General features: G+C 39.3%; 1 protein-coding gene across 1 annotated transcript in view; it reads left to right on the plus strand.

Moving 5' to 3' along the window:
• The window catches only part of ARPP21 (cAMP-regulated phosphoprotein, 21kDa), a 106,189-nt gene that overhangs the window by 24,500 nt on the left and 69,264 nt on the right, over positions 1–12,425 (plus strand). The window contains exons 11-13 of the mRNA XM_009994990.1: positions 3,058–3,166; positions 4,949–5,050; positions 11,707–11,744. Coding sequence (XP_009993292.1) covers positions 3,058–3,166; positions 4,949–5,050; positions 11,707–11,744 — 249 coding nt within the window. The remainder of the gene's footprint in view (positions 1–3,057; positions 3,167–4,948; positions 5,051–11,706; positions 11,745–12,425) is intronic.

Genomic DNA, 12,425 nt, shown 5'->3' on the forward strand with positions numbered 1-12,425 from the left:
TGATTTTACATGGGTTTGTGATAGTAATTGTAAACCATACTTTGACTTGAGTAAAACCTCAATTTGTGCTAGTAGTGAAAATAGGCTTGATAAATTAAATGTTTACATGCATTTTTATCATTCAGAATATTGTACAGACTTGACTATTGACAATATCAGGACTAAAAAAGCTTAGAAGAGAAGTAAACGTGGTTGTTTAGGACTCAGGTTATATGAACTCACTGTATATGCTGTATTACTGTAATTATATACTGTATTAATGTACTGTATTAGTATAGTGACAGTATACTGCATCTTACTCAAAATTACATATTTTCTTCTAATTTCAAGCAGATGATTCACCCACAAATTCATGAACTAATGCAATAGTTTTCTCTGGAATAACCACAATGGTTCTGCTTCCCTTTAGCACATGCATTATACAATTATCAGGGACTTTAAAGCTATGAATGTGGAACTTGCACTGACTTCCATCAGAGGACCAGACCCAAATCATTGCAGAACCAACCTCTTGGTTCCGCTTGGTTTTAAACTGTTTGCTACCTGTATCCTAATAATAATATGTTTATACAATATATATTAAAGAATATGTAGTAAATGGTATTGACAAAAAATACCCAAACCCCCATATGCCAGCATTGCTGGATTTCTCTCAACTGAATGTCCTTTTCTGTTTTTTGAGCATGTGAGCACTTACTCAGAGAGGTCTTGTAGGCTAGTGTGCCTGAAGATATTTGTTGCTACAGTATCCTATTTCTCACTTGGACAGTCTTCCCTCAGGCTCTGCATCCTTACTAACAGGGCTGGTCACACAGTTTGCAGCCTCAGTGGATACGTTGACATGGAATGGCAGGGACAACTGGGAGGGAAGGCTCTTCTTAGGGTGCTCGTAGTATTGCAGTGCTCCATAATGCTCTGCATGCTCTCTCTCTGCCCAGACAAATTTATTTTCATGGCTGGAGATTAATCACCTATTGGGCTTGTAGATTAATTTTATTGACAGGTACATACTGAATCATTAGTTTAGGCCTATGGCTTGATCTCACATTTTATAAATAGTAAATGAACTGAAAATGGAATTAAAAAATGCAAATAATGCTATGACGTATGAAAATCATGTAGTTGTTTAAATAAGTTAATAGTTGGAGGACACACTTTATCAAATTGCTTTTTCAAGCTTTTTTCGATTTTTTTTTTTTTATTACTTTTTTTTCCTCTGCATTTTCAAATCCTAGTTATTTATTATGCTCAGGATACAGTTTATTATATGCTCAGCAGATAGTTTACTACTATAAATTTTACACTGATAGTACAATTGCAGGAGGTTTTTTGCATGCAAGGACGTAAAACAAGAAAAATAACATTCCTCAGCTGGTCCTGTCAAAGCAGAATATTTGAGATAATGAATAATCCTTTTTGGTTGTGCAGGCACAGTGCTCCTTAATGGGAGCAAAGGCAGAACAGCCCACCATGCAATCCATTAGCTGGATTTTGTGGCCTTTTTGTTTATGAGCAAACATCACTAATGACCCATTACTTTTCTTAGAAAACTATGCAGATAGCCATGCTCCTCTGGGCTTGCAACAAGAAGGCTAGTAAGGCATCCAGAAAGTCTGATGACTTTTATCTGTTGGGTCCTATATCTGCTAATGCTAGCATCTGTTGGATGATAAAGATTTCTTGAACTCTCAAAATCTGTGGAAATCAGACTGGTATGTTTTGTCACTTTGTCAGAAAAATTGTGAGCAGAAATGGGAGTCCTTCATACAGAAAATGAGGCAGGAGGGCTGCCATCTCATAATATTCAGTTCATTACAAATACTTCCTGCAAATCTGACAATGAATTGTAGTGGACTATAATTATGGCATGAATATGTGCTGTATTTTGAGATTAAATCCATTCCTAATGACTTAGGTGTAAATCTGAATGCTGTAACATCCAAATGGTGGCTGATTTATGTATCTGGTTTAGTTTTCCATTCTGAGATAAGATGAAGCTGAGATTTTTATTTTGAACATTACAGTGGACTTCATAAATACATTTTTTTTTAGTCACTGACTTCTGTAAATTCTGCTGTTAGACATCTTCACAACTGGTCCATCACTGTCAGTGAAAGCTTTGTGTCTTGTTGGGGTAGGTCTCTGTGTAGACACAAGCATCCCCTACCTGTACTGCTGTTAGGGTCTCAGAGCACAGCATGAGGTTTGTGCTCCCCAAAAGACACCTCAGGGCATGACGTGGCTTATTTCTGCTCTTATAAACTGGCTTGTGCGTTTGCGGTGCCTCTGTTGGGTGACAGCAGCGTGTGAATCCCAGCTTAGTTTTCCAGCACACCCTATTTGCATCAACAGGGCTTAAAACATGGGTTTGGTTCTGGGAGTGGTACAGGATGGAGCATTGTTGACAGTGACCAAGCTTGGTGACATGAGGTGCTTCTTAAAATATGCTTTTTTCTTCAAGGTCAAGCTTTCAACCAGTGGGGTTTGACTTTTATAAATAAATAAATGGTTGGATTTACAGCAGTGAACTCATTGATAACTCTGATTGTTCCATAGTATTTTCCCATTTCATAGTGATAATTCTTTGTTTAAGCAAAACAGCATCAGTCCCTCGAGTAACTGCTTTTCTTTATTAGGAGTGAGGAAACTCTTGGTTTTGTGTTTGGTTTTTTTTAAGATTTCTATCAGGTTTTTGTTTCTTTTGAAGGTGGATAGGTTTCAGTAAGTGGCACAGCTACTGAAGTAAGCAAATTAACATACGGTATGTTAATTTGGTTTCCCTGTCCTTCAGTCACAGTGAACAGTCTAAATATTTCAGTGACTGAGACTTTGGATTCCCGCTCCTTGCTGCACAACAACAACAAAAGCTATTTATAGCAATAATTTAGCAGCACTACGGCAGCCTCAGACAGCTATAGGCAGCTTCTCACCATGACCACAAATGTTAACTGCTTTTGCACTGAATGCCTCTGTGAAAACAAAGAGCTCTGAGAAATAAAGATCAAAGCAAAACCAAAAGAAAGATTTTTTTATTGCTATGTTTTACTTTGCTGGCAGACCAGAGCAAAGGTTTTCTGAACATTTAAAAGATGAAAAAGGTGAAGAATCCCAGAAGCGATTTATCTTGAAGCGAGATAACTCTAGTATTGATAAAGAAGACAATCAGGTTGGTTCTCGGTTCGAGAGTTGCTGAAATTTGTTCTGTTTTTGAAGGTGGGCTGACTGATGTTGTTGTTCTTTTGTTGTTGCTCTCCTCTTCCCCTGCCCTCCTGCCCCCTCCCTGCCTCCTCTGGCGTACGTACCACCACCGTGGGGTAGCATCGAGCCCCGGCGTGGCCGCTTCAGCTGTGGCAGTGTGTGGGTTTGCATGGGTGGTTTGCTTGGCGCAGGACTTGCTGCATGCCCACGGGAGGGGGAATGCCAGTGACTCCAGGCTGCGTGGAAGGCTGTGTCAGTCGCATTTCTCAATGTCTGGCCTAACTGTGGCAGTTGTTCCGCTCCCTACAGCTTTCTCCTTCCGTTGTAGTCATTCAGAGTTGGGTTTCAGTATGGACCAAAGATAAAATTGATGTAGCCCAAAAAGGAGAGAGGAAAAAATAAAATAAATCGTGCCCCAAACAAAAGTGTGATGGTGAGGCCAGGTTGATTTTTAAAGTATCCTAAATCAAGTTTTGACGTAAAGTAAATCAGTTTCAGCTTTTATTTCCCTCGCTCCTCCTGTGCCCTCACCACCTTTTTTACTGTCTGTAACTTACTTGCTTGTCATGCATGTACTGTGGCAGATGTTCCCCCCCTTTGTGTTGCCTGTGCCGTAACACCTTAGGTGAGCCCAGTAAGTAGGAGAGTGCCAGGGACATGTGTGTGTTTGTGCTGCCTCTAAAAGCGGGTGTTGTGCTGTTTCAATCTGAGCTGTGTATGTGGAATACATTAATACAAAGAAAAATGAAAAAGGGTTCTAAAATGAATTGCTTGTATGAGAAAACTCTTACAGGTAAGAAGACAGTGTATGCTTTCTTTGTTTAGGTTATATTTTTGGAGGGACCTACCAGTGAGTCTCTCATTGCCATTCTCCTTTATGCTTTCAGTAAAAGAGTGATTTTCCTCCTTTTTTTTCTTTTCCTTTTTTTTTTCTTCTTTTTTCCCTTTTTTTCTTTGACTTGTATGTAGCAGCCTTGCAAGTTCTGCTGCATCTGAGTTGGCTTCAGAAGCAAAATCCAAGCATTTTCAGGATGTGATGAACATGGGCATCAGCCAAAGGAAAGCAGTGTGACCTATCTCACCATGTGCTGGGGTGCAGGAGAAGGAGCAGTACGTGAATCCCATGCCAATGAAGCATTTCTTGGTGGGGGTCCTCTTCTCCTTTCCTCCCTCCCACAGCGCAGCCATTTCCCACGCTGTGAGGCACAAGTGGCTGTTCTTTTCCCAGCAAAACTGAAGTCAGGGGTTTCTTTATGGTATGGAAATGGTTAAAACACTCATGCTGAATATATGGGACTTTTCCTTGTACAAATAGACTTTCATGGGTTTCTTTCGGGGTTTGCAGTTTAGTTCTTACCACCTAGTTCCCCTCTTCCTCAATTTAAGAGGTAGTGCAGCACTGCCTGCCCTCTTACTCCTTGCAGCCGGTAGGAGAGTCAAGAAATCCTAGCAGTCAAGAGCAATAGTACTTAGGCTTGGGGTGAAAACACCCAGTTTAAGGGTGGCGGGTCCACAAAAACTGTGCAGAAAGTCTCCTTTTAGCCTCTTGTGCTGTGAACCCCCGTGCAGTATCTCTACCTGGAAGCCCTTGGGTGCCAAGCCTTGCAGGGCACTTTGTGCAGGAAGGACAGCTATCGTTTTCATGCCTCATTTGTTTAAGTGAACATTTATAATTCTCAGCTGACAGTTACTTAATGGCAGTTTCTAACAGCTCAACTTATATAACCCTCCTGGTTTTCTTTCTGCTCAGCAAAACAGAATTCTTCCATTTAGAGATGACAGACGAAGTAAATCAATTGAAGAGAGAGAAGAGGAGTATCAGAGAGTGAGGGAGAGAATATTTGCACAAGATGTGAGTAGTTGTTTTAATTGCCTCTTTAGTGCCATAACTTCGCCGGTAGTCAGACAGTCTTGCCCCCCTCCGACATGAACACTGCAGCTGGACTTGCCCTGTGGAGCTGGAGGAGACAGGAAAGGACAAATAGGCACAGAGGGTCCGACAGGTGTGGAGGTTGGTTTCTGGAGAAAGAGGTGATGAGTTTTGCAGGGAGAAGGGCAGAGGAGAGATCAGGCCCAGCATGTTGTCTGGGGAGTGCTTATCCCATTTATTTGAATGTTTGTTTTTGTGTAGTCTAGATTTCCTTCTTTCGTCCTTCTCTTCTGCTGACCAAAGAACAGTAATTTAAATGGACACTCTCAATAATTTTTGAATAGCTGTGTTATTTCATATTTTGAGCTGAATCAAATTTTTCAAGTGTCCTTCTGCAGAGCCTCTTCCTTACTTTGTTTCTTTGGACCAGTGCTGTAGAACTAAGACACTGAGAACAAAAAGTCAGAGGTTAAATATGGAGTTGCATACATTTTTTTTAAATGGCTGATCAAGGAACTAACTGTGTTTCTGCTATCAGAAGGAATCGGTCTCATTGTTTATTATTTAGTTCTGAATGGAGTAAAATTAAATAGGCATAATTCCTGCCTTACCAAAAAAAAAATCAGAATCTGCACAGAAAGCTACATTGCTAGAGGAAAACATTGAAATATGAGACATCTGTGAGCAATACCTCATGTTCCTGAAAAAGGAAGAAAATAATAATTTGCTGTAATGTTGTACTGATAGGGTTCTAAAAGGAAAACAAAAAAGACAAGTCAACATTTAATTGTTTTATCTCACATCTTAGTAGGAGCTCTGCCACTTAGAAGAATACAAAAATGAACCTGATTTAAACTGTTGTTGAAAATAATAATTGGCAGTGTCCTTTTAAATAAAAACTGTATGGGCAAATTCCTGCCTTACCAAAAAAAAAATCAGAATCTGCACAGAAAGCTACATTGCTAGAGGAAAACATTGAAATATGAGACATCTGTGAGCAATACCTCATGTTCCTGAAAAAGGAAGAAAATAATAATTTGCTGTAATGTTGTACTGATAGGGTTCTAAAAGGAAAACAAAAAAGACAAGTCAACATTTAATTGTTTTATCTCACATCTTAGTAGGAGCTCTGCCACTTAGAAGAATACAAAAATGAACCTGATTTAAACTGTTGTTGAAAATAATAATTGGCAGTGTCCTTTTAAATAAAAACTGTTCATGTGTTGCAGGGCTAATAGATTTATTTCAGTTATCTGTTTACTTTGCTCTGGTTTTGGAGTTGCACGCACCCAATTTACATTCCTTTAGCAGAATACATTGTATAGTTTTAAGGTGTGTGTTGTTGCATTTGTGATAAGTAATTTTGTGTATTTATAAGTAGCTTGCCACATGAAAATGTTTTTAGCCTGGCTTTTTCTTTGTTCACTGAGACAATTGCAGTAAAAGTAGAAGCCCTTCGATTTGCATTTTGCTTTCAGTATGTGAAAATACAGTATATAAGGTAGAGTTAGAGTTGTTCAAGGACTGCAAAAGCCTCTTTGCAACCCGTTTCCTATATGAAAGTTGCTGTATCTGGCTTACTACAAAAGAACTTGTACAAAACCAAAAATCTTTGGCTTTTGAAGCAGACTTCAAATGAGGCAAAATGTTGTTTAAAAGTACCATATGGAAAGGTATTGCCACAATAATGCAGTTTCTGTCACAAGCAGCAGCTAGAAATGCCAGACTGGGAAAGCGAGGTGTCTGAAAAAGTGTGCTGAGACTGGCTCCACAATGTGTTGCTGTTTTTACCTTTAGATACTTGTGTTTTAAAGACAGGTCAAGAGGTGACAGTTTTAATTGCTTGCAGCAGGACATGGTGGTGGTCCATTGGATTAGCATCTCTGAGAGGCAAGACCTAAGTAACAGTGTGATTTGTGGCAGACATTTTAAATGGATTGGGAGTGAGCATTTTTAAAGATCAGCAATATTTAGATGTCTCTCCCTCTCTCTCTCATATACACTTGTTTGCTCTCTCTCCCTGCTATTGCAGGTGTTACTGAGCATTGTAGTGCAGTGAGTTTCAGCAAGCTGTACTAATAATATTAACAGGAATATATGCCTTAGCTGAGCTTTTTTGAGTAGAGCACTCCTCACAGATACGAGGTGGTTTGGGGACGATGTCAGTGGTTGTGGTGATGGACAATGTAATTTATTTCAATTTTAGGAAAGAGAGCAATGGCTTCCTATTATAGGCAGCCACTTACTGCATGTAAGACTTTGCAGTTTTAAAGCCCTCTGCAATCATTAACTAATCCAATTCTCCTCAGGTTTCTCTCAGGTAGGTACCTAAGCCTTGTCATACTGCAAGTTGTAGGTGTAGAAAGAAAGACAGGGAGGGCTTAATCATATTTTTATTGTCTCTACACTGTTTACACTGCTCTAGGCAAGCCTTTAGCAGGGCCTTTCTTATGAACCTTAGAAAATGGATTATAGATAATTCACTTCTGATTAGGAGTATGCATGAAAAGAGTTTGCATGAGAGGTCTCCAAAGGGCAGCCGTGAACATCAAGAATACTGCTGTAACTTGTTGCACCTAGCAGCCCCTCTCTGAGGTTCCCCAGATTATTTCCAAAACATACCAGCCCAGGAGTCAGAACTTTGGACAAAATTTATGAGGAAAAGGCAAAAAATTCAGTGCATGTTTCAAGTGCTGTGAAAAATACTGTAACTTGGACCCTGCTTACTGGCCAACAGAAAGCTTGCTTGCACTTCCTTTGATTTTGCAGCACTCCAGTGCACCAGATATCTTCATTTCCAAGTGGGAAGATTTTAATGAAATAAATATGTTCATGAGTAATGCCATCATTATGATAGACCTTACAGTGATTGGTCTTGTATTAGTCAGTTTAAATTATACTTTCTGGCAAGTTTTCCATCTGCCGTGTTGGCTATCATAAATTTTGACAAGGGAAGCTGGAGGTTTTAGTCACTCCTGTCATGTGTAGAGTTATAGCAAGCAGCAGGGATTGAGAAGCATGTTAGTGTCATATCTTAATAAAAAGATTGGTGAAGAAATAGGCAGTTATTAAATGTGATCACTGCAGCTCACTTAAATAAGAACTAAAAAGTGCACCTCAAACTTTTCAGCCTGCTAAGAGTAAAATCATGCTACGTAAGCTCTGTTATGCTCCAAGCTATTTTCGTGGTTGTTTTTTAATTGCAAAGCCTTCAACCTTCCTTTTTAAAACATGCTTTTGTTGGAACCTTAGTTTTATAGTAATTTGTGAATTTTATACCCAAGTTCACTGGAGCAGAGGACTTGGGAGTATCTGGGTCCTGCAAAGAAGTTTCTTGTCTGAATTGTCTTAGTTGCTTTTAGCAGGTTGAAAAGTAATTGTCCAAGAAAGACAAGGAGCAATCTCAAAGAATGATAAAAAAAGGATATTTTGTACTTCCCCTGTGTATTAGCTGAAATTGTAGATTTATCTCAGAATCCCAAATGTGTGTGTAAATGGTACACTACGTTTGGCTTTAAAGCATGCAGAAAATTGATTCTAAAGACTAGCAATCAAATTGCATAGGGAAAATTTCATTCTTCGAGCTTAATGCAATGTATAACCTCATGAGCCAGAATCACATAAGGACCATCTATTGTTCATAAATGTATTCTCTAGTAATCATTGTGGATTTACTGAAAAATATAGATGTTTTATTACTTTTATTACTAATTCTAGCACAAATGCTAGAATTGCCCATGATACACATGGGACTTACTAAAGGAAATGCACCATCCTCTTTTTTTGTTGTTGCTGCTAATTGTAATGGCTATTTTTGAGTAAGGAATGTATTCTCAAGAGCCAGATCCTTTAGATAAATGATTCCTCTCCTTAAGAAAACACTGAGGTTCTTTATAATTCTTTAAATAAAGAAAGTCACAAAAGAAATATTTGAAAAGGTGTCTTCAGCCTTTCCTATCCTTCTAGTAGGAAAATATTAGGATTAAGAGGTTTTAAAATTCATAAAAATAAAGACATACCTTGTGTTGGCTACCATAAACTCCCGTGCCTTTGTTTGTGGCTGTAGTTCAAGCAATAAGCATTACTTGAAAGCCTGGGATCTATCACATCTTGTTAACTGATGTGAAAATGATTACCTGATGGTATCCACTGCAGGATACTGCTGCATGTTAATATTTATCTGTGTTGGCTAATGTAATTAAAAACAAGAGCAGCAACCGACAGTATAACTAGTGCACTGACAGAGCCGATGTATGTTTTCCAGTTGAGACTTTAAAAGATTCTGGGAAACTGGAAGAGTGAAATATTCATGTCATAAATGACAATAAGTGTCACAGAGCACCCTAATGGAAATCTTGCATGTGGAGGTCTCCAAGGAGGTGAATTTGTAGGTAATCTTGCATAACTTTTTTCTTTTTGTAGATTCTTTAAGTATACAAGAGCCAAGTGCTTTAAGAATTTTTGACAGCAGCTGTGCTGTGTTCTTAAGCTTTCTTGGTTCTTTAAATGGTGCATTATTGGAAAGTGAGTTCTGACCTTGTAGCAGCTAAATTGGTATTCAGAGCTGCTTAGCCACCTGATTTTTAACAGTAAGAATAACATTATTAAAAAGTACCTGTCTTCTCTGCCTCTCATCCTCACACCTCTACTGAAAAATGGTTCCCAGGAACTATATGGCCCTGTGCCCAGCATCATCAGCCAGGAAGACAAATGGAGTTATTGCAGACTCTGTCTTTAAGTCTATAATGCAGTTGATACTGGCTTCTTCTGTCAAGACACTGAAAAGGGAGCAGATGTCTCCAGTCACTTGATAAAGTACAAATCCTAGACATTTACTCTGCTTTATGACCCAATGTCTTAAAAAATTGAAAAAATAAAATAAAAAATTCCAGAAAGGTACATGTCCTTTTGCTTTTGTAACTTTGTGGGGACACAGATCAGTACCCTGGCCTCAGCAAAGTTTTTTACTTCCTTGTTTTGGAAGCGTAGCTACAATTATAGATGCTGCTTTGGAAAAGTGAGAACAATGCACAAATGCCTGTCATGTACCTCAGAGTGGGGAGACAGCCCCACAGTTGAGGTTGAATAAGCCTGCAGGGTCATTTCATTAGTCCTGTAGGTAGTTAGACTATGCTGAAATCTGCACAGCCACATTTGTTAATGAAACCTTGTGAGTAAGGTATAGGAAATGAGAGAAGAGGCCATGTCCTAGTGTTCTGCAAAGAATCCCAGTGCTTTTAAGTGGAATAGTTTGTGTCTGCTCTTGGCCTGGGGTGAAACCTTAGGTTGGTTGTAGCTGGTAGAAATTTGGTACCTGGCAATGGAGAACTTGCTCCTGATATCCTGATGGTTTGTGCTAAGGAGAGACACACTTGCTACCAATGCAGCCCAGAGCCTTGCATAGTTAGAGTGCAGGGTGAGAGCTCAGCTGGGAAGCCCACAGAGCTGTCAGATGTTCCCAGATGTGGATACTGGGTGGACAGATTACAGCTTTAACAAGAAACTGTGTTGCTTTCTCAGAGCTAAATTCCATCCTTGTTTAAATTGATGGTATGGCATTGGCTGCAGTGCTAAGGGAGAACTTTGACCATGCATCTGCTGGAGCACTGGGAATGAGCAGGGTGTTGTTTCTTGTGTTGGTCAGCGCTCTTCAAGTAGGTCATTAGCTTACCCTTTTCAAAACAGAAACATCCCAAATCCATGCAAGTCCCATACTATTAAAATTTGATGCAGCTAATGATGGCATTGCATTATTCTCTGAGCTGAGGTCTATTGTTACAGAAGTAATGGGCGTGATCTCTGGTGCCTGCTTCTTGTTTCAATTCAGTGCAAGTGCTGACTGTCCTTCCTTCTGTACCTTATGGAGATATAATTCAGTGACAGCTATGAGGTACTTTGTGTAGTGAACATGGAAAAGGAGGGAAATGAAAAAAAAATCAGAGAGAATTATTCATGGGAAATTGAGCACAGCTTCATTTCTCTGCATAAGAAATTAAGTAACGCTATAAGAATTATACACTTGCCAACAGCTCTTCACCTTTCTCAGGATCTAAGTCCTCCAGCAGAGAACTTCTTTGCAATAGACTATTACTGTTGTTAGTATTTTTATTAAGATGATTATAATTATTTTATCTTTCAGTATGGGTATGACTGTTTCCAACCATAAAATGTGAAATCACAAAGTATTTTTAAGTACTGCAGTATCTTCTCTCCCTTTGAAGAACTTTGTCAATTCTGCATGCTTTCCTCCTGTTTGTCCTTCCTACTTGCAGCTCTGTGCTATTCTGCAATCTTATTTGGAGATGGTAGGGCAGACCAGTGGAGCCATATGTTATGAAGGAGAAATGTATTTTCCCTTTGAATTGCCAGTCTTTTGCACATACCGCCGCCTTCTGCTCTCAGTTTGTTTCCAAGCTGAGACCCCTCGTTGGTAATATGTTGTAATGCATGGAATTTATTTTACTGGCCTGACCTTATTCTTGACCTTTTTTCCCCTCTTGTCTTCTGCAAATGCAAATGATGCATGAATTGAAATCCCCTTAAGCCTGAACAGGGGAAATAATTCTAAAATTGAGCAAGGAATTGGAACAGCAGAGCATATCTAGAACGTCTGATACAATGCCTTTTTTATTTTTCAGTCAGTTTGCTCCCAGGAAAACCTTTTTGTGGAAAACAGGTAAAAATAGCTTTTTTGTGTGTGTGTGTTAAACTTAGCTCTTTCTCTCTCATTATTTTGTCTCTCTCTAGTTCTATAGTTGTTTAATCTAATGTGAAGGCTGTAGAGCAAATCTGTAATCTGTGTTATGTGTAGAGTTTTTCTGCTTTAAGAAGGGGGAGAAGGGATTGCCTTGCAGTATTGTATCTGAGCAGATAAGGTGTTACTACTGCTTGCCCAAGACTTTGCATTTCAGTTTAAAAAAGTAGGGTAGGGCAGGAGGGGAACTCACTGAATGTTTCACTTCAAGTGCTCAATGTATCTCTGGAGTGCCCTTTAGAATTTAACTTACTGATCTTTAAAAAGCCCTCCAGCAGTGGTTTGGTGAGGGCATGTATCAAACACCACACTTGTGTTTCTGTTGTGTCCAGCTCTCTTGTGGGGCTGAGCACTAGCACTGACTTCACTTGTTGTTGAGGAAGGCTCCCAAGTCCCCCAGGCTGGACCTGCTTTCCTGCTGCATTGTAGTGATGAATGAAATGGTGATCTCTGAGCCAACTGTTGCTTTGCACTACTGTGTGATAGAGATGTTTGGGTTTTTTTCACAGTAAATCCATTTTATGCAAAAGGAAGACAAAACTCTGCTTAACTAAGATCTACCAAATACAAAGTGTTAGCTCTGTAGTAGCCATGAAGCTGTGT

Source organism: Chaetura pelagica, unplaced genomic scaffold, assembly GCF_000747805.2.
Source record: "Chaetura pelagica isolate M959 unplaced genomic scaffold, ChaPel_1.0 scaffold43, whole genome shotgun sequence".
Classification (NCBI taxonomy): Eukaryota; Metazoa; Chordata; class Aves; order Apodiformes; family Apodidae; genus Chaetura; species Chaetura pelagica.